General features: G+C 42.1%; 1 protein-coding gene across 2 annotated transcripts in view; it reads left to right on the top strand.

Annotated features, from left to right (window-relative positions):
• The window catches only part of ttc27 (tetratricopeptide repeat domain 27), a 71,624-nt gene that overhangs the window by 25,560 nt on the left and 22,877 nt on the right, over positions 1-23,187 (top strand). For both annotated transcript variants that reach the window (XM_030442148.1, XM_030442147.1), the window contains 6 exons: positions 6,825-6,920; positions 7,795-7,917; positions 9,460-9,687; positions 17,692-17,790; positions 18,513-18,565; positions 19,874-20,039. In XM_030442148.1, the coding sequence (XP_030298008.1) occupies positions 6,825-6,920; positions 7,795-7,917; positions 9,460-9,687; positions 17,692-17,790; positions 18,513-18,565; positions 19,874-20,039 (765 nt within the window). The remainder of the gene's footprint in view (positions 1-6,824; positions 6,921-7,794; positions 7,918-9,459; positions 9,688-17,691; positions 17,791-18,512; positions 18,566-19,873; positions 20,040-23,187) is intronic.

The raw sequence follows: 23,187 nt of genomic DNA, 5'->3' as shown, positions 1-23,187 counted from the left end.
ACAACAGGTATTTGTTGAAGAACTCCTGCCAGGTAAGCTATTGAGGTAACAAATAAACAAATATGTAGGGGGGGTGTCCTTTTAAGCCACTGTCCCACAGTAGCTGTTATTAGTTATACTAGAGATGTGCTGCCCTCTATTTGTTTTGAGCACTTATTGTCTGCCAATTCTTACATGTTGCATCTTTCATCTTAAAAAATTCTGAGTGTGACGACGTACTTTGTAGACGACGTGCTTTGGTGACGACGTGTGTTTCAGGCGTATATTTTGTTAGTAAATCTAACATACGCCGTCGTCACGTGGCCGTCGATACACGTTCTTTCAATGCACTCGCCGCGAAGTCGCCGCCGGTGTCTCATCTGCTGTCCCATTCACTCCCATTCAAAAATCCACACGGTCAGGCGGTGACGGAAGGGGAGGTTGCTCCTTCTCCTTCTCCTGGTAATCCTTGCATTGGCACTATCCACCCGCCATACGGGTGAAGTGTCTGCATATATTGACTCTCTAAAACTGTTATAGATGCGTCTATCGTGGTGAGTGCTATCATCGCCTGATTTAACCCCTCTAAGTGGGACAGTTTGCCTGTTGTTTTAATAAGGTGAATATTCTCCTAAGTTTGCTAGGAGAGACGGACATTTTCTTTATGTTAGTACACTTAACTTGTGCAGGAAGGAGCTTGATGTCCTATCTCACTAAGCAATATTATCTAAAGTTGTTATGTTATTATGATAACTCTTACTCATTCTTGTCATTACTGTTTTCTTTTTCTAAAAACAAAACAAAACAAAAAAATCGCATCTAGGCGATCTCTTTCTGTTGTGATTATGGATAAAATTGTATTCATGCTCTTATCTCTACGTGTCTAAGGGTGTGCCGCCTCTGAGCGGATATGCTTGCATCTTTCGAAGGACTTAGGGTCCATCTACCCCAGAGTTTCTCTGTGGGTTTTTGTTTTTTTTGTTTTTTTTTCCTTTTTTCTCTCCCAGGACCCAGTAAAGGTAGTTGTATATAGTTGCTACAGGGGTGTAGTCATGGTTTCATATTGTTTTGAATCTGTATTGAATGTTAAAGAGCATTACCTACAGAACAGCCTTTACCCCATTTGGGATAGTGGCTAAAGTGATGAACAAGAGAGACAGTATCCATATAATCCACGGTAATAGACATGTTAATAGCTACATTATATGGGGGCTGATATGAAATTTTGTTCTTGGAATGTGCGAGGAGTTCACCACCCAGTTAAAAGGAAGAAAATTCTAACATCTCTGAGTTAAGATAGCTTTTTTACAGGAAACTCACCTCAAAGACGCAGAGCATGTCAAACTGAAACGTGAGTGGGTGGGTCAGGTTTTCTTTTCATCCTTTGCCTCCAATAGTCGAGGGGTATGTATTCTAATTCATAAGTCATTACCATTTAAGGCTGAAACGTGTATTCAGGATGTTGGAGGACGCTACATTATTGTTAAAGGTGTATTATTTGGCAAGAGCACCACTCTGATGAATATATACTATCCTCCTAACCACCCAACAGAGCTAATAACAAAGGCTGTCACAGAGTTTGCAGAGGTGGCAATAATAGGGGGGGACTTTAACTGCCTCTTGGACCCTCAAATGGATAAATCGTCTTCAGAGACACGGCCCCTCACCAGAAGAGCCAGGGCAATGCTGGAACGATGCAAGGAGATGGGATACTTAGATGTTTGGAGGACCACGCACCCAGGAGAGAAGGATTTTATGTGTTCATAAAAGTAGCTCAAGAATAGATTATTTCTTAATTCCTAAATCAAATCTGAGTCTGGAAAACCTCTTGCTCTATTGGAAATATTATAATTTCAGATCATAGTCCTATATTCCTTCAGCTTCTCCTCGAAGGAAGTATTCCTTCCACTAAGACGTGGAAATTTGACTCAATGTTACTTGGCGACCAAAACTTTATCTCTTATTTTTCCTCTGAACTGAAAATATTTTATGAAATTAACAACACACCTGATGTCTCTCCCTCTACCCTTTGGGAGACCAGCAAAGCGTACTCTAGGGGCTTAATAATATCCTATGTGAAAACTAAAAGACGTAAAGCGCTTCAGCGTCAGAGGGAGTTGGAAACTAAGTTGTCAGAGGCTAAAGGAACACATGCTAAAAATCCCTCAGACATCAATCTTGAAGCAATGTTGGCTGTCAAAGCTTCTTTAAATTACTTACTCACACATAAAGCTGAACAGAGTATCAGACTGGCAAGACAGAGGCTATATGAATTTGGAAATAAGCCTAATAAATATCTGGCTAGGTTGGTTAATAAGAAATCGGACTCGCATTGTATCTCAGCTATTAAAGATGGTGGAGGTAAAAGAAGAATCGATTTGGATAATATTAACATAGTATTTGAGGCATATTATAATCAATTATATGAGAGCAACCAGCCTGTGCCAGATCAGAAGTTCTCTGATTTATTCTTGTCTAATTTAGCCCAACCTGAGTTTACAGATCTACAGAAAGAAACACTTAATGGACTGATAACAGAGCAGGAGGTTAAGGCCGCTTTACACTCTCTTCAAGCAGGTAAAGCACCAGGCCCGGACAGATTTGGTTGTGAATTTTTTAAAGAATTTAATTCATTATTTATACAACCCTTGCTCAATATGTTTCATGACTCGTTGAAAAATAGATCTCTTCCAAGGTCACTAACGGAGGCCAATATTAGCCTTATTTTGAAAAAAGGAAAGGCTGACAACGAATGTGCGTCTTATAGGCCTATAAGCTTGCTAAACACAGATCTTAGGTTGTTGTCCAAGACCCTCGCTCTGCGTCTGGAAACAGTCTTGCCTTGTATTATTAACAATGACCAAACAGGATTTATTATTGGCAGAAATTCATGTAGTAATATGAGGAGGCTTCTTAATGTTATCCAGCTGTCCCAATCTATGAAACTTGACTGTAAAGTTGTTAGTCTGGACGCAGAGAAGGCCTTTGATCGGGTCGAATGGCCATATCTCTTCTCTACTTTGGAGACACTAGGCCTAGGTGAAACATTTCTTAGCTGGGTGAAACTATTCTATGACAATCCTCTGTCAGCTGTACTAACCAATGGCAAGATATCGCATTATTTCCAGCTGCACCCGGGTACTAGACAGGGGTGCCCTCTGTCCCCATTATTATTCGCAATTGCTATTGAGCCTTTGGCAGAGGATATCAGGCGAGCCCCCTCTATCTCTGGTATCTCAGTTGGTGAAAAAATTCACAAAATATCTCTGTATGCTGACGATGTTCTCCTGTTTCTCACCAAGCCAGAAGTTTCAGTACCAGCAGTGCTAGACCTGATTGGCTGCTTCAGTCATTTTTCAGGTTACAAAATTTATTTTTCGAAATCAGAAGCACTTCCTCTGGGTGGTCTCCGCCACACAAATATATCACCCCCTCTATATTGCCCATTCAGATGGACACCACAGGGTTTTACATATTTAGGTATTGCAATAACTCGATCCCTTCACCAATTATATGCGGCCAATTTCACACCTTTACTCAAACGTATATATGAGGACCTTGAAAGATGGACTTCCTTGCCACTATCAATGTTAGGTAGGTCTTCATTATTTGAAATGAATATTATACCTAAACTTCTATATGTATTTCAGATGCTTCCAATTTTGCTCCCTAAAAAAGTGATCAAAGAACTGAATGATCGACTCAGTGCATTTATATGGAACAGAAAAAGACCCCATATGAGCTTAGCTAGACTTATGAAACCTAAAGAGAAAGGTGGCCTGTCAGTTCCTGACATCAGGCTGTACCAGCTGGCCTCGCAGCTGCGTTACATTGCTGACTGGATCCAAAATGATAATGATTCTACATGGCTGGACCTGGAGTCCTCACTGGTTGACTGCCCCCTGCGTGGTCTCCTGTTTGCTTCTGATCAAAAAAAGGTTAAAAATTCTGTCGGTGACAACATGATTATAAATACAACAGCTTGGAAGGATATAAAGAAATTGGAGGGCCTTGAGGGACAGTTGTCCTCCCTTTCACCGGTGTGGGGTAACATAGATTTCTATCCTGGCTCTAAGGACAGGGGCTTTGAGTTATGGCGAAGTAAAGGCATTTTTACTATTGGGCACCTATATGAAAAAAATGCAATGCTATCATTCAGTCAATTGTGTAAAAAGTATCTTCCACAAAATGAATTTTTTAGGTTTCTTCAGATACGGAGTTTTTTAAACAGTCAAAAAGAATCAGGGATCTCTTACCAACTCTCCCCGTTAGAAAAGATAATCACTGCAGGCAAGAAGAAAGGTATTCTCGGCCTTGGATATCAGGCACTTCTTAAATATGATAAGGGTAAACCTGCTTTCATGAGCAGAGATTGGACTAATGATCTAAATATCGATGTTGACGAGGCGGTATGGGGACGGATATGGGAATCAGCAAACAACATCTTGGTCTGTAATGGGACAAGAGAAACCCAGTTTAGACTCCTCCATCGTTTACAGATCACTCCCCAGTTTAGACACAAACTAGATAACAGTAAATCAGAATTGTGCACTAAGTGTAATGTTGAGGTAGGGAGTTTTATTCATTGTGTCTGGACAAATACTGGCAAGATGTAGAAAATCGACTACAGTTAATTTTTGACATTAAACCTAAAAAAAATCCGATGTGTCTACTGTTTGGACTGGCGGACACACAACTTAAAAGTGCACATGCCAAAAGACTCTTCTCTATTCTCACTTTTTGTGCAAGGAAGAACATATTACTGAAATGGATAGACTCTAAACCCCCCACAATAGCTGGATGGCATAAGGTTATTTTCGAAATGTTGCCCATGGAATACTTAACATACAGGTCCAGATGTATGACTGAGGTATTCTATCGAATCTGGTCCCCATTCCTGACTTATATTGGTTCAAGACTAGCTACCATTGTGTTGAAGGGCATGGTAGACCATAAGTGAGAAAACACAGCATGGATCAACATATAGTGGGCTACCTGAATTACTTTGCACTCGATGTTATTGATGCTGCTGTGGTGAAATGTTAAAACTGGATGCTGTCTCTGGGGGGGATTCCCCCCATTCTTATTTTGGTATATCATATATGATTCTTCTGTTTATGAATGATATGGCCCCACCCCCTGATGTTCTTGTTGTTATGGTTGTTTTTGTCTAAGACAGCACTGTTTGTCTTACGTTACGTTACGTTGTGTACGTGAAGGAGCAGAAACTTTTTTATATCTGTCACATATGGCATATGCTTCCATTCATGTCTTTCCAGTCTGTTGCCCTATACTTGTATGCTGTTTTTGTCTAATAAAATGTAAAAGCCAAAAAAATTAAAAATTAAAAAAAAGAGGCGTGATCAGGTGCTTTGCAGGTGCATCTCTGAGCTGCAGAAAGCATTTGCAGTAGTTAGACCCTTGATCTAAAGTCAATGTTGCAGTGTTTTACCTGCTACATAGAGGGCTCAGTATTCATATAGTACAGTGCACCTTCATAGGCAGGTTTGTGACGCATGTACATTGCGCTTAAATGATTAGAGGCCGCTTTCAGTCATTGAAAGGTTTAATTTCCATGCATGTAGTAATGCCACTGTAGCAAACATCTTGGCTCTTTTAAGCAACAAAACTAAAATTGTGGTTATAAACAGGAATGTAAAGAGGATTCTCTCCAGAGAAAACAATCACAGTATTGTATCAAATTCATAGTATTCCAAATTATCCAAAATAATTATTCATTCAAAAATACCAAAAGGTGTTATTTTGTATAGTTTTGCTAACTATTAAGCTACTTAATGTGTCCCAGGGTTTATTGTTAGAGAAACACTCGGTTGGAACATTGTACTACGAACTACAAAGCACATGTCAGTCAGTTGTCTTAAAGCAGTCCCTCAGAATCTCGCTGGCATGGTGGAGATGTACACTGTTCTCATGATGACATGTGATAACTCCCTCAGCAGGTAATATGTCCAATCTGCCAGCAGCACAGTGTCCCACAGAAAGCATTGTTCTGAACAGTAATGTGCCCAACTGTTCTTCACCAACATCACCACTCCCCCACCCTTCCCCTTACCACTCCGTTGCTGTCCTGTTGAAACACGTCCATTGTTCCTAGCAAGTCCAAAGTGAATGAATTCAGCCATGACTATACTCTGGATACTCTCTGTGCTGCCTGGTCAGCGCCATTATCTCTGCCACCTGATTATTAGGGAGAGATCCTATAATGACAAACCGAATGGTTTGTACTGTCTTTTCCTCTCCTCCAGCCTTGCATCCCCCCGTCCTTCTCCTTAACTCTGCAGGGATCTACGATAAAAAAGACTGCCCTGTCATTGCCCTACAATGCTGACCACTGTGACCCAGCACATGAATTAACGTTAACTAGCTAGTTACCTCATAAGCATCCATTTTTGCTTTGATAATGAGGAATTTCTTCTTTTTTTTAAAGTATTTTTTGGCCTTTTATGGCTTTATTGATAGTGCCTCAGCACATGGGACGCCCGCTCTACCAACTGAGCTAAACAGTGCCCCGATAGTGAGGATTTCTTGTCCTTCACCTCCCAAACAGCAGCATTATTGACCAATCCAGATTGACAACACACATAACTGTCTGTGTAAGGGGAGTGATTCTCCACAAGACACATAAGGTAACATTGCTATAGTGTAGCTCTGGCACTAACTTCGCTGGTGGTAGTGGCTGAAATACTGCAGCAGTCATGATGTGATTGAATCTTCAGGGAACCAAAATCACAGTATGGTGAAATACAAGATTGTTCTGCAGCTGTAGTTCATTTCATGCACTCCTCAGGAACGAACAGCTGCATCTCCTATTTTTCTTTTTCCAGGTGATAGTTGACCACTTTGAAGACAAAAACTGCCCTGTGACCGAACGACTCAAAGTTTTCTACTGCTGCCAAGCGCCTCCCAGATGGGCTGTTCAGGTAACAAATTCTTTATTTTCAAAAACACTGTTATTTTAAACGTTTCCATACACACAGCAATTTCACTGTATCAAATACTGGGGCACATTTAAGCAGCGAAAGTAAAAGCTTTAGTGATGAATGTGACACGACAGATGGAACTCTCCAGAGAATACTGAATGAAACTTTTAGCTTCTGAAATCTTTGCAATGCACCATTTGTCATTGAAATGGCAACCCCATAATACATTTACATGTTTCTAGAGTTGACAGAAAGGGTGTTGGTGTAGCCGCTATTTTTAATGATACAATTAATTGCAAGCAGATAGCACATGGCACACGCATGCTGTACTGCTTTCCACAGAAGAGGGTAAGATCGCCCTAATTCTGACTTTTTCTGAGAATTCTGGCATCAAAAAAAGTAATTAAGTTTTTTTTGACAGTGGCCCTGATCCTCTTCTGTAGTTTTCCATGAGAAACTAATTCATTAGTACACCTTGGGAGTGAGGGCATATTTGCACACTACATACTGTTGGTTTTGTACATTTCAGATCTGAAACTATGTAAAAGTATATTTTACATTTCTGCTGACCATTTTCTCTAAATAACTATATAATACTATATATTTTACACTTGATGTCCTAGCTTTTAGGCTTGGTTTAGATTTTTTCACAGTGTTACAAAAGTCAACATTCCAACATCCACTACCTGATTACATACATACTTTAAAAAGATTATTTTAAGACACGTCCATGATTGGCCTTCGTTGGTCATTTGTTCCAGACTGAAATATCTTTAAAAAATAATGGATGGATTGCCATGAAAGCTTGTATAAACGTTCATGGTCCCCAGAGAATGACTTCAAGTGTTTATTCTCGCTGTTTCGTCTTCTACAGAAACAGCTGGCCAGCCTGCTGACAGACCTCGGCTGCATCAGTTCAGCACTGCTCATTTATGAAATGCTGGAGCTCTGGGAGGATGCTGTTATCTGCTATGAGAGGCTGGGTCAACACGGCAAGGTACACAAACAAACACACACAAAAAAACAAACCCATACAGCAGGAGGGTTCCACATACTGAAACACACATCATCTGTCAGAACATTATCATTTTACCATTCATATTTTAATGTTTGAGCTCAGTTTCAAAGATTATGTTGCTTCATGTCCAGCTGACAATGTCTTAACAGGAACCAAACACAAGATTTTGTTCTAAAAACATGGGACCAAACATGAGTTAATGCCTTTACTACACTACACAACTTTCTGATCACACTACACAGTTTTCTGCCTTGGAGGCAAGAGGCTTGCAGTCATTGATGTTTGCTCACTACATGACTGATCAGAGTGGAGGGTCACATTACAAGATCACTCACCTAAGACGTGTTACGGGATCAACTATCCAAGCAGTCCAAGTTGTATGCTGATTTGCAAACAAGGAAGAAAAAAAACAATGTATGTGGGAGGATGGACTGAGATGCCGAGCAGCAAGGATTATTTTTGCAATCAAAATATACAACTGCCTGCTCATATTTTTGTTCAGCAAGGCGATATGGTTACATATATTGGAAAAACTTGTGTGTATGTCTTCTGATAGAATGTATAAGCAATAATTGTGCCCGCTCCATACAAACAGATGCATGAAGACACCTGTTTCAGTGAGCTACTGCAGATGACAGAATAGAAAGGGAGAAAGGAGAGGAGTTTCTGGTGTCACTGTTGTATTGGTGACTCAACCAGATAACAAGTCTGCTATATCTAGCGGGCGTCGGCAAGGTCATTGATCACGTCTTTGAGCAGTTTGCACATACAGATGGTCATTCATGGCAGTGTGTGCTGACCTGACTATTATCTCTGGGTTTTTGTCCTTGATGTCCAGAAAGTGGCGAGTGGAAGACCAGGACTAAAATCCTGTAGTATAGTAGCAAGTCACCACACCCAGAATCCTCAAAGATGACATTGTATGAGACTTCTTTATTGTTGCAACCTGATATTAAAGTACTACAAGAACTTTGAAATGGTTATGGTCAATTTAATACTGATCTCTCCATCTGACCTGAGTACAGAGGATGAATTGCGGGATCTCACAGCCTGAGTAAAGAAGCTGTTTTGTAGTCTGCTTTGTGGTGGTACAATACAGTGCACCACCAGAACAAAGTGTACTTTTTTTCAACGCTATCATATTAGTTATTTATCTGACATAGCCACATGTCGAAATATTACCTCATCGCCATGCAACCTGCAAACAGCTATGTTTAAATAAAAATAGTGTTAAAACCAGCTGCATCTTCTTTCACTTGCTAGCAAAGAAATGTGCATACAAGCCATATCAAAATGTGTTCATACATACATTTTTCTCAGTGTTTTCTGTCAAACTTTGTTACCAAATCCAACTGTTGTGCTTTTACACATCATTGTCTTTTCATACAAAACACATGCCCTTCAAAATGTTTCCTTTTTATTTAAAACTTCTCTCTTCTGTTCCCTTTAACATTTTCCTTCTCCATTCTTGTCCATCTCCTCCATCCTTACATCCCTCTCTTTTCCTGTCCATTTGCTAAGGCGGAGGAGATTGTTCGTCGCGAGTTGGAGAAGAAAGAAACGCCCAGTCTGTACTGCCTCCTGGGAGATATCCTGAGGGACCATCAGTATTACGACCGGGCATGGGAGCTGTCAGGTCGACGCAGTGCCAGAGCCATGCGCTCCAAAGCCCTGCTTCACCTCCACAACAAGGAGTTCCAGCAGTGCGTTGACTGCTTTGAACAGTCACTTAAATTAAACACCATGCAGGTATGAGCAAATGGATGTTTGTGGGCTAAAGTTAAATGGTAATGAAACACCAGAATAGGGGTGTTCATACTTTTTTTGTACATGCAAATTTTTTCCTTAGGATCTCTTGGATGTTCAAGACATATTTCAACTGAATCACGTTGGTGAGGCTTTTGATACACAAAGAATCACTAAAATGCTTAAATTTAGCTCGGAGGGCAGAGCTTTAAAAAATTAATAACTAAAGAAGTACATCAATATGGTTTTGCAAGGGGGGAACCTAGGTGAGTTGGTATGGACCCACATGTGCCTCTGTCACCTCTTGACCCACTCTGGGATTGCTTTTTTACTGCAATATGTGCACTGATCTGGCATAACATTTTGACCACCTGCCTGATACTGTGTTGGTCCCCTTTTGCTACCAAAAAAGCCCTGACCTGTCGAGGTGTGGACTCCACTAGACCCCTAAAGATGTGCTGTGGTATCTGGCACCAAGATGTTAGCAGCAGATTCTTTAAGTCCTGTAAGTTGCGAGGTGTAGCCTCCATGGATCGGACTTGTTTGTCCAGCACATCCCACAGATCCTAACTGGATTGAGATCTGGAGAATTTAGAGGCCAAGTTAACACCTCAAACCATTCCTGAGCCATTTTGCTTTCTGGCATGGCGCATTATCCTGCTGAAAGAGGTGAACTTTGAGGACAACATGTTTACTTGATGCCTAATATATCCCACCCACTAACAGGTGTAGGAGACACCACTTGACAGTAAGGGTAATTAATCACTGGTGATTAATCTTACACTCGTAAATGGGGCACCACCTTCATTGTTTAACTATTTTGAATAATCTGAAGGACATTATTCAAATCCAACTGTACAAGTTTGGCTTGAACAGTTAAAATCAATTCCAAATCAATTTATTCAGTCTCTATATTCTGAAGCAGTGACTTCTTGCACAGATCCATCGGTTCTCCACAACTTAAAATTAAGTTCCAGACAAAGACAAACAATTATATATGTTTATTGATTAAATAATTTGGGGTAAAATAAATGACATGTGCTTAGTTGTTGTAAATTAATACAAGAAGGTCTCTGGTGATCGGTTCATAGCAAGAAAACAATATCCTCCCACTCTGTGGAGAGGAGAAGATCTGCCAGGTCAAGAGGTGAGGGGGCTCTCAGGCCCATTATGCTGGAGGAAGGAGCCAATTTGGGTCAACGGTGATTATGGCAGAACAGGACCTCTTTAAGATTCTTACGTCCCCATTTGTGGTATCCAGGGGAAGAGACGAGCAACACATTTAATAATAAACCGGGTGTTTCAAGGAGGATAGGAAACAGAAAGATTTGTACAATTAAACTATTTATTTATACATAAATAAGCCCAACGATAACACAAAGCCACTCCCTTATGGAAGCAAAGTCAAAAACCATTCAGACTGGACCAAAATGTGGTCTAACCAACAACAAAGGTTAACACTAAGGCCGGAGCCTCGAGGGAATAATAATATGAAGAGTAGCACACAGCTTCAGGTTCACAACTGACAGCACTCCACAACACTATCTGGTAGCTTGGCCCACTGGCCCCGTCTGCTTCCATCCCTGCAGCTTTATAGCAATCCACCTGATTGCTAAGTTGCTGCAGGTGTGCCTGACCAGTCAGGTGGGGAGGGCGCCACCTGAAGCAGGACACAGGAGAGCAGAGCAAAACATGCACACGTAACACCCCCTCCCATAAGTGCAAACTATAAGTTTGCTACCTTAAACACTATAAACAACTCTTATTGATACCATATTACACATCAGAATTACAACCTTTTTCACTTCTTTTTTTTCTCCCACTTCTCACCCACGGGACAGCCACCACATTGTCGGTCCCCTTCTTGTGTTTAATCTCAAGGTTGTAACCTTGCGCCAACAGGGCCCAGCGCATCAGTCGCTGGTTGTGGTTATACATCTGTGTTAGAAAGACAAGAGGGTTATGGTCCGTGTATACAACCACAGGAGATGAACTGGCACCAACATACACTTCAAAATGTTGAAGTGCAAGTAGCATAGCCAGCGTCTATTTTTCAATGGTGGAGTAGTTTAGTTGATGGTGTTTGAACTTGACCGAGAAGTAACACACTGGATGACACACGTCACCCTCCTCATCTTGTATCAGCACAGCACCAGCTCCTGAAGCACTCGCATCAACCTCCAGCTTAAAAGGATGAGAGAAGTTAGGCGCCGCAAGGACAGGTGCACTGCAGAGCAGAGACTTTGCTGCCTCAAAACATGCTGACACTCAGCACTCCATACAAAAGGAACCTTAGGACTACACAGACTGGTTAAAGGATTAACTACCACAGAGAAGTTTTTGCAAAAACACCGGTAATAACCAGCCATGCCCAAGAAACACCGTAGTTCACGCCTTGATGTGGGAACCGGATAGGACAGCACGGCCGAGACTTTAGCATCTACGGGCCGGACCTGCCCGTGGCCAACCTGTTTCCCCAAGTATGTAACCGTGGCCTTACCAAACTCACACTTGGTTAGATTAAGAGTCAAGGAAGCTTTTTCAAGTCTCTGAGACACTTCCGTCAAGCTAGCAATATGACTGGCCCAATCGGCTGAGTACACGACAACGTCATCAAGGTAGACATTACAGTTCTTGACATTTCCTAGCACTAGATTCATTAGACGCTGAAACATGGCAGGTGCATTTCTCACCCCAAATGGCATAACCGTATACTGCAGGAAGTGGTCCGGGGTTACAAAGGCCGAGATCTCAGAGGCTCTGGGTGTTAATGGAACTTGCCAGTACCCTTTCAGCAGATCGAGCTTTGTGATAAACATGGCCGGCCCAATACTATCGATACAGTCCTCCATGCGAGGCAAAGGAAACGAGTCTGGCACTGTAACTGCGTTAACCTTGCAATAGTCAGTACAAAAGCGCGGGGTGCCAGAGTTAGGGTTAGGTTTAGGAGCCAACAAACAAGGGGAACTCCAAGGACTACAGCTAGGTACAGCTAGACCATTTTCCAACAGGTAAATAGCCTCCTTTTTCATTAGCTCTCTTTTAGCTAAAGGACAACGGTACGCATGTTATTTAATGGGGGACGCACTACCAACATCAATATCATGTTTTAATACATTGGTGCTAGATGGTACATCACTAAACAGGGACGGGTGGGAGCGTATCAAAGAAACCATCTCTCGTCGTTTGTCTACCGGGAGATAGTTCAAATGGGTGTCTATTTTCGCCAAGAACTCTGTGTTAGACAGCTTACCACTCTGCTGATCACTCCCCAGTAACGCCAAACCATCTTCAGGCAAAGATTCCACACAAACCAAGGAAGTAGTTGTTTCGCAAGGGGCAGCAGTCTTCAGAGTTTTTTTCTGCTCCCCCTCATTGGCTTCTCTGGAATGATAGGACTTGAGCATGTTAATGTGGCACAATCGCACCTTACGTCTGCGCTCAGGTGTGTAAATGACATAGTTTGTATCGGACACTTTGCTTTTTATGACATAAGGGCCTTAAAAAACGGGCAGTAAGGGCAGAGCCAGGCTCGGGTAACAGCACTAGAACTCTCTCGCCAGGTTCAAACTCAGGCTTAACTACTTTCCGGTCAAACCTCTCTTTCCTACTCTCCTGAGAGGAGGAGAGTGCCACTTTAGCCAGCGCAGAAGCATGACGTAAACGCTCCTTACATTGTGACACAAAATCCTGAACTGTAGTCTGTGGAGAAACGTTACACAAGAACTGTTCCTTTAACACTTTCAGTGGGCCACGCACACTGTGCCCAAACACAAGTTCAGCCGGGCTGAACCCCAGGGACCCCTGTTTGGCTTCACGGATGGCAAACAGTGTGAAGGGGACACCTTCATCCCAGTCTCTCCCTGTGTCATGACAGTACTTACGCAGCATGGACTTCAGAGTTTGATGCCAACGCTCAAGCACCCCCTGTGACTGTGGATGATACGCACTAGAGACTGAATGAGTGATGCCTAGGGCATGCAAGGTTTGTTTAAATGATTTCGACAGGAAGTTGGTTCCCTGATCCGTCTGTACAACTTTTGGTAACCCAAACATGGTAAAGAACTTGGCCAGTGCCCGTGTGATGGCAGGTGCAGTAATTTTTCGCAGTCGAATGGCCTCTGGAAAACGAGTGGTAACACACATTACCATTAACAAAAACTGGTTACCAGACTTTGTCCTAGGCAATGGACCAACACAATCGACCAATACACGTTCAAAGGGTTCACCAACAGCAGGAATAGGATGTAGAGGGGCTGGAGGAACAACCTGATTTGGTTTCCCCACCACTTGGCAGGTACTACAGGTTTTACAGAAGCGTGTCACTTCCTTCTTCATTCCTGGCCAGAAGAAATGCTTCAGAATACGGTCATGGGTTTTAGTGACACCAAGGTGACCAGACCAGGGATGGTCATGGGCTAACTCTAGTACATGCTGTCGGTACGCAGCAGGAATCACTATCTGACAGACTGAGCCCAAGTCACCAACTGCATTTGTTTTTCCTAGAGGTGAAATCCATTTCCGCATCAACACCCTGTTATCTAAGAAAAATGACTGACTCTCAGTACATTTTGCTGACATCCTCAACTGCTGCAAAGCATTTTCTTAGAGATGGGTTAACTGACTGGGAGCTGATGAGTGCCTCACGGGTCAGTGGCAGCACATGAGCAGCAACAGGCTCTGCCCCACTTTCACATTTTTCTAGGTCTGCAGAACAGTTCTCCTTATCCCCCATAGGTGGCAGCCTGTCCTTAGATAAGGCAGAAGCAAAAACAGAGTCAGACAGATCAACATCCTGAGCTTGTTTTCTAGCTTGCCCCCTAGTTAGCACGCTAACTGAAAACATGTCAGGGTGACACTGGACCAGATCATCATGTCTAGATTCTGCCATAGGGTTGTCAACAAATTCAGGTGATGGATATACTTTGCCCCCAGCTATGTCGTTACCCATAATAAAGTCAACACCATCGATGGGGAATGAGGAACGCACAGCTACCCGGAAGAAACCAGTTTTAAGGTTAGACTGGACGTGGATGCAGTGAAGGGGTGCAGGTACAAACCCCATCCCGATACCTCTTACGATTGCGCTCGCGTCACAGGCAGACTCCTCACTCAAGGGCAGTACAGTGGAAAGGATGAATGACTGAGAGCCACCAGTGTCTCGCAACACTGTGACAGGACGCTGATCATCCACCTTTCCTGTGAGCGAAACAAATGCAGGGAAGATGAAAGGTTTGAAACACTCATCAGGTACTGTTTGAATGGTGGATGGTGGACAACTGGTTACCGTTCTTACTAGCCCCACACCCTTGGGCTTTGAAATTGCCGCCTGCTGCTTACGTTTCCATGCACTGCAGTCGGCAATTAGATGGTCAGCTTTATGACAAAAAAAACATTGCTTATCTGCCTTAGGTGCAGAGACTGATGTACTAGAACGTGGAACACGCGTGTCATTAGGCCTAAAAGCAGTTTCATGTTGAGCAGGAGAATCGTGCCTGACAAAGGAGCTTTTGTGGGTAAGAGCAAACTCATCAGCAAGAATAGCAGCTTGCTGCAGAGTAGATACCTTCTGTTCATTTAAATACACAACAGTTCGCTTAGGCACACGGTTTTTAAATTCCTCCAACAACATTAGCTCACGTATTGAATCAAAGGTATCCGCCTTACAAGCTGAGCACCACTGGTCAAACAGCATCCCCTTCTCCATGGCAAAGTCAGCGTACGTCTGGCCTGCTGTTTTTCTAAGACCGCGGAAACGCTGCCTATACGCCTCAGGCACCAGGTCATATACCTGCAGTATTGCGCCCTGTACTTTTTCATAAGAGAGGCCGTCCTCCACAGAAAGAGAAGAGCAAGCTTCCTGAGCTTTACCCGTTAGTTTGCATTGTAACAGTATCGCCCACACATCCTTCGGCCAGTGCAGGGCGGCAGCAATGCGCTCAAACGCACCGAAATAACACTCAACTTCAGACTCTCGAAAGACGGGGAACAAAGAAATGTTTTTACTCACGTCAAATGTTACAGATGAAGAAGACGGCCGTGCACCAGGCGAAACTGAGCTAGACTGTAGTTCCAGCTCGCGCATTTTGACTGCGGTCTCTGCATCCAACTCCATTCGCTTCAACTTGAGCTGAAATTCACGCTCCCGCTCCCGCTCCCGTTCCCGTTCCCCATTCTCCAGCTGGAGACGAGCTAGACGCAGCTTTATCCGCGCATCTACTCTGGAGCCAGGGGTCGTTTCAACAGACAACGGTTCAAAACGCGGCAACGTAAACTGCTTCTGGTCCCCGTCATCATGTTTTACACCGGGGGTCATGTTCAGGATGTCTCCCTGCTGCTCAGCCGCTTCCGCCCCCCGAGCCTCGGAGCTGGCCTCCCCTGCGGACCCGGCGACGGCCTAGGTCGCCGGTAAACTACCCCCCCCCCCCCCCCCCCAAAAAAAAAATACTAATCCGTCAACCACGGCAGCTTTCAGCTCCTTCTTACGGAGAGAAGTTGAAACTTTAATACCGTAGTGGTCGGCAATCGCAGTCGCTAGGCTAAGCTATTAGCAAATTAGCGTGTAATCAACTCACTCCGTGGTAAACGTCAGAACTATTAACGCCGGATGCGACACACACACAACCAAACAAACCCAGCCTTAGGCCCAGCCACAGGTGCCACGATGAAGAGATAATCAGTGTTATTCACTTCACCAGCATAATGTTATGCCTGATTGGTGTAAGTCCTGCACTGATACTGAAACAGTGCAATCATAGCTAGATATTGGTATAAATCAAGACTGTCTTCTGAGCAGTATGATATGGCTACAATGCCATGAACTGTAAGAAAAGAAACTACAAAAGTGGAATTTCATAAAAAATGGGAATGAATATATACAATTTTCTCTATACATTTTACAACTGCTACTGACATCCTTGCTTGCCCTTTCCTACTGGCCTCTGGCTTCTCCTCCTGCTCTGCAGTAAAAGTTAATTAGAATTATTGTCACATGACGTGTTGTATGGCCCCAAATCAATCCCTAGATAGTCTTATAGTTTAGTATATGTATTCTCAAAAAAAAAAATCAATCTGAGACAAGTCTGACAAAACAGAAAGTCAAATTGACCTTTTTATAGTAAAAAGTGTCCATAAGTCCATCATTTAGCAAAAAAGACACATCTGTGTAAATTTTGTGTTTTTTGTAGTCAACAATGAAGTTGGATGTTGCTGTGGTCATGACACCTGGCATACTTATTTTATTTGTATTTTAGCAATTGTTACACCATCACATTAACATATGAGTACAAAAAACAAAACAAACACATTCGCCCTCGCATCCACCCACTCCCTCCATTAGCCTTTTGAGCTGAGAAGAGTGACAAATAACCAGAGATCATAATAGTCAGTAATTTAGTTAGTAAATTGATGAATAAATAGAAAACTAAAATCGAGATAAAAATTCATGGATGTTTTATTACCAGACACAGTGTTGGAGGCAGAGACAAATTTTTTTTTCCACTGTTTTGCAGACACTTCCTTCACAGTGGGTCTGTTGTTGTTTTTCTATTCTGTTATAACTGTTTCCAGCACATTCATGACGTCAGTGACGTACAACGTAGCACTTCAGATAAAAATCACAGGGGAGTGGGAAAGGGGGGTATAGGCAATTTTGAGTGGGCGCACCTGTGTTTTTTTTCGTGTCTTATGTTAAGATCAAAGCCAAGCCGAAGTGATAAAAACCTGGGTCCACTGCAGGGTCAGCTGACCCGTATGTAAATGCAGAGTTTACACATTCCCATTGAACTAGAAATTATCCAGATATGTTTCAAAAACAAAAACATAATCTGTCAATGTCCTAGAAAGTAAATATTATATAAAACAAGTCAAATCCTCAGATTTGTGATTGAAGTTATGTGACTTATTCTAACAAGACTAAGAGTTGTACAAAGTTTATTTGAGAAGAATCTTTTTGAAACATCTGTACATAAGTGTAATACGTCTGTCTGTCTGTCTGTCTGTGAGCAGCTTGGTGTGTGGTTTTCCCTCGGTTGTGCCTACTTTGCCCTGGAGGGTTATGAGGGAGCTGCCAAAGCATTCCAGAGGTGCGTGGGACTAGAGCCAGATGTAAGTGTCTTTGCTAACTATACCAACTACCAACCACACACACACACACACACACTCCAAATATCATATCTGCAGTAAAATAAAACACACACACCAGGCAGCACAGCCAACTTGTTTGATGAACTCTTTAATGGTGACTCTTCATACCAACCCTGATCACGCTGATGCATCTGTGGATAATTGTGTGGATTCTTTAAAACTGAATATTTGATACCATTGTTCTATACTTTCTATTACTATTTTAGGTACACTGATACAATTTTCTCATTTCCAGTACCGATTCTGATACCTTTACTTTGTGTATCAGCTGCATACTGATCCAATACCAGTATCTTAAAAAAATATTTATACATAATATTTATTTGTTTGTTTTTTGAAAAGCAGTAAACTACAACCCATTATGGATATTATGTTATGGACATTATGTTGTGGCTTGCTGTTTATGAATACTGGCTATTTGTGCAGTAACAAATCTCTTGTGTTTCATAGAGGTATATGCAACAATGCTGGGAAGAATTCTTTTAAAAGAATACATTCTTTGGTTATTGGATCAGCACATAGTCTTGTGTACTTGCCAATTCTGATTCTAGCATTTTAGGCACTATCTGAGGCATTTCTGATATCGGTATTGGATCGAACTACCGATTATTGTAAGCTTTACCATCATTATTGGCAGGTCATCATTTCTGACTTTTTCGCTCCTTTGTCCCTCCTTTTTTCAGAATGCAGAAGCATGGAGCAACCTCTCTACCGCTTACATTCGCCTCAGGAAGAAGTGAGTATGGGTGCGGCATGTGTTAAAACGTTCAAATAGCTGCATGTGTGCACTTGTTTGGACCGGTAGTAATAATTTTGTTTATTGTTTATTATTTTGCGATCAACAGCAAAGCATGGGGAGCCATCAATATTTTTTCATAGGAATTGCTCCAGTAGTTTTCAAAAGAAGTTGTTCATGATCATAGTTGTTCAAGCTGATGGCAGTGATAAAGGAAGGGTCAGGGAGTTACCAACAGTATTAGAACTTAACCTCAAGAGACCATGAGTGTCAAAATCAGAGCTTGTGGCATATCAAGCAGTTGTTACATTTACTGACATTTAGTCAGAAATGTTCCATTTACAACTCTTGTACAGGATCACCACTCAGTGGTCACCTACCTTAGATACACCAACTTGCCTAGAGAACAGCCTACATTTTTGAGGCATTGATTCAAAAGGGCGCTGGATAAAGTCTCTAGAGGTTCAGTTTGTAAATACGATGTCCGATGTTCTTGTGTGTGGCTGCAGGTTTATCAGCTACATGTTCATGCTGTGAATCCTCTGTTCCACCACATTTCAGCCGTTGATATCTGATGACTGTGGAGGCCACTTGAGTGTACTGAAAGCTTGTGAAAACTTTATTTGAATGTTTTTGGATTTCTTTATAACTGGAGGGACTTGCATTTCTATAGCTCTTTTCCAGTCTACTACTATTCTTTACAACACTTGCCAGATTTACCCATTTACACACATTTATACACTGATGGCGGAGGCTGCCATACAAGGCAACCTTCGCATTACTAGACGACCCACTCTACCTCCTGAGCTACAGCCACCCTGACAATAAATTAATATAATCACATAAATAAGCAACAGTTTAAATTCAATTTTGGAGTGCACATCCCAAGATATATAGTAAAAAAAAAACTCAGCTCATCTTCTATAGTACTGTGTAAGTTCAGTCTGATCTGTTTTTATCTGAGCTCTCCCAAACTTGAAACCAGAAGAAACATAATTAAAGCAGAAACTATAGAAATATCTTGTGTAACAAACCCTTTAAATTTTTTATGAAAATGTGTTAATGTTGACTTTAATGCTTTGTGACATGGCTCACTATTGTGTTGAAATTAGCCATCAGAAGATGGATAGACTATGTCTATAAATGGATGCAAATGATGAACAGCCATACCAAGGCATGTTATTAAGGAGCCAAATTTATACCGTGTTTGTGTGCGTGCGTGTATGTATGTGTTCGTGCATAGTTAAGCAAACTTTAACATTCATGTTTCTTTTACTGTCTGCCTCTTCCTGTCAACCTTATTGGCAGAAACACAGCCTTTCTTACCCTGCAGGAGGCCCTGAAGTGTAACTATGAACACTGGCAGATCTGGGACAACTATATTGCTGTGAGCACTGACATCGGTGATTTTGCTGAAGCCATCAAGGCATACCATCGTCTGATGGACCTCAGGGAAAACTACAAGGATATCCAGGTAATGAACTCTTGCTATCTAAGATGACATTATGCCCCACATATGTATCCTTCAGCTGTGACTCAAATATAATCCATGGAGGTTACACACAGGTGTGGTGGTCTTGATAAAAGCGTAAAACCACAAAAGTAAAGAGGAACAGCGTGTGCCATGGATGGTAATGTGAGTGGAGCCATGAATTATGATGAAGTCAGATGAAAGTAAGGAAATAAAAAAAAGCTACGCACGGGTTTTTGTGCTTTGTCTTGCATAATAATTGGTTTAGACTGCTGCTGACAGAATGGCAGAGGTACATACATTTACATTACATTTACATTGAGAGCATTTAGCAGACACTTTTGTCCAAAGTACATTTGTCATGTGGTTTCTGGGCTTCTCTTCTTTAAGGAGTCGGCGTGTAGTTTGATCATAAAAGGAATCTGCGGAGGCAAGGCTGGATGGAATGAAGAAGCAATCTTTATTAAAGCAGAATCTAGCGCCTTGAGTCCAGATCAGAAGCGGCCACGTTCTGATATTATCAAATCTGTGGACAAAACAATGCCAAAATGCTCTGCCCTCTGCTCCCTCAAAACCTCAGCCTTTGCTCTTTGGAGGTTTTCCAAGTGCCACCCCCTCTTCTTTCCCTGCACCTGCCTTTAGAGCCCCTTTTCCAGTAAACACCCACTTCTTCCAATTGGTCATTTTGGCATATTATCCAATAGCCTAAAAGAGGAGTTGACCTGTTTCCCTACTCTTCTCCCCTAACTCATCTGACCTGGCTGCGGTCAACTGGAGGTCTTGTCCCCAAAATGACCCAAATGGGTTCCCCATCCCTCTACGGGAACATAAATGTTTGGGCATCTCCCACCATTTGGCGGGGGCCAACCTCAGGATTTAGTACTTAAGATGGCCTGCCGTCTGCTAACCTTTAGCCCTCACCAGTTGAAAAACTTCTTTAGGACCCCTGGAGCTGTGAGCCTCACTCTGTCTGCATTCTTTAACTCACATCAGGGGAAACAATTAGTCATCATTCAATCTACACTAAGTAAATACAAAAATCAGAATGTGTTGCCATCCAGATACCTCAGTCACAAGAAAGAAACCACAACATATCAGTCGATGGAGTAAAAAAGGAGAGATATTAGTCCAGGTGGGAGATGACTAGTGCTTGGACCAGGAGTTGTTGTAGAGGTCAAAACTGCATGATCGGGTTACAGCAGGGGTGTTAGAGGCGCAGGACAGTCCGTCATCGAGGATTATGCCCAGGTTCCTTGCAGTTGGCAAAGGCGATACCGTCTATATGCCGCATCCTTGTCCACCTAGGGGGAGGAGGGTGGGAGTAATATTTTTTTTTTTCTTTTCTTTTCTTTTTTTTGTTGTTGTTGTTATTGTTGTCTGTTCTTTGTCTCTTTGGTTTGTGTTTTATATATTTGATGGAAAACCCTAATAAAAAATTATAAAAAAAAAAAAAAAAAAAGCAACTGTTCCATGTAACGTAAAAGGCGCAATATGTCAGGTAGGATGTGAACCAGGTTAGAGCGGAGTCAGCGATGCAAAGTTCAGCCAGAGTGGAGAGGTGGAATCGGTGGTTGACAGTATGAAATGCAGAGGATAAGTCAAGGAGAATGAGGACTGTTGAGTTGGATGAGGCTCTGGTGGCACCGAGTGACTCAGTCACCATGAGGAAGGCCGTCTCAGTGCTCAGTCCTCCTTGACTGATTAGGGTCAAGGAAGAAGTTTTGTGTCGGATAGGAGGACAGGCAGTTGTAGATTGCGCGTTTCAGGGTCTTAGTGAGGAATGAAAGAGATACAGGTCTGTAGTTTTGGATGTCAGCTGAGTCTAAGGTGGGTTTCTTTATGAGTGGCTTTATTGTAGCTGAGCTGGAATAAGGCCTGAAGTGAGGGAGGAGTTAATCAGGGTGGTGAATAATGGCAGGATGTCGTGAGAGACGTTTTGGAAAAGGGGGCAGGGAATCATTTAAGGGAACAGATGATGGCACGGTTAGAGGAGAACATCTTCAGAGGAGAGAGGGCTGAAGCAGATAAGGCCATCGGAGGTGAAGGTAAGGGGAGGTGCTTTCTGTATGGGCAAAGGAGTAAATGAGGAGCTGATATCTTTTACTTTCTTGTTCAAGTAAGTTACAATGTCATCAGCAGTGAGGGAGGAAGGGGGGGTAGGGGTAGGAGGGATGAGAAGGGAAGAGAACAAGGAGAATAGTTTCCTTGGGTTGGAGGCAGAGGAGTTGATCTTTGACAGGTAGAAGGAGCAAAAAAAGGACATTGGAATCTATAAAACAGTTTACATTGTAAGATGTAACACTTACGTGCAATAAACTAACTCTACATTTAATAGTCCTGAGTAACTAATATCCAAACAGGAATCCGATTCTGACACACTATAAACAGCTTATTAATGAGCTTTGGCACATCTCTGTGTTAAGTTTCACTTTCACTTCAGTTTGGTCTTGTCCCTCAGTTAAAACACAACGATGATGTGCCTCATCGTGGTCATTTGCTGCTAACTTTCAAGGTAAAACAATCACTAGTAAGACTAGCACCAACATGTCACACACAAAGACCATGGCGTGACACTCGCACACCTAAGGGTGCAGTCTTGCTCCTGCCTTTTTAAAATTCTTAAACTAAATTAACAAAGTTTTTATTTCAATATTGAATAAACAAACTGACCTTAAAGGACAACACAATTAATACTATTTTACTTTTTTTATATGTGGCCACTTTTTTTGGCTTCAAACAGTATTCTGTGGATCTTATTATACTCTGAGAACAGCTTGTTTATTAACTTATGGACCTTATCTGTATTGTAAAGTCAGCTAAAAAACTGTAAAAAGTCTCCCCCTCGGTAACCACCTCTGTCCCCATGTTTAAATGACTCATTTGCTCTTGAACACATGGCTAATTTGCATATAAGCAAGACAAGAGATAAGTTTTGTGTTTGACCACCATCTTACATGCCTCCCAATTAAAGTATTTCTTGGATCCATAACAAGCCCTGTAGCTAGAGTAAGTAGGTAGAGACTAGGAATTTAATCTGAAATAGCCTTCCAAATAGTTCTTCCAAATATCAATGGTGTCACTGGTTCCCAGAAGAACACCAGATTTTAAGCTGGTCCTCCAGAAACACAGAGAATATTTTAAAAAATCATGT

Source organism: Sparus aurata, chromosome 15, assembly GCF_900880675.1.
Source record: "Sparus aurata chromosome 15, fSpaAur1.1, whole genome shotgun sequence".
NCBI classification, from domain to species: Eukaryota; Metazoa; Chordata; class Actinopteri; order Spariformes; family Sparidae; genus Sparus; species Sparus aurata.
This window is presented reverse-complemented; position numbering and strand designations above follow the sequence as displayed.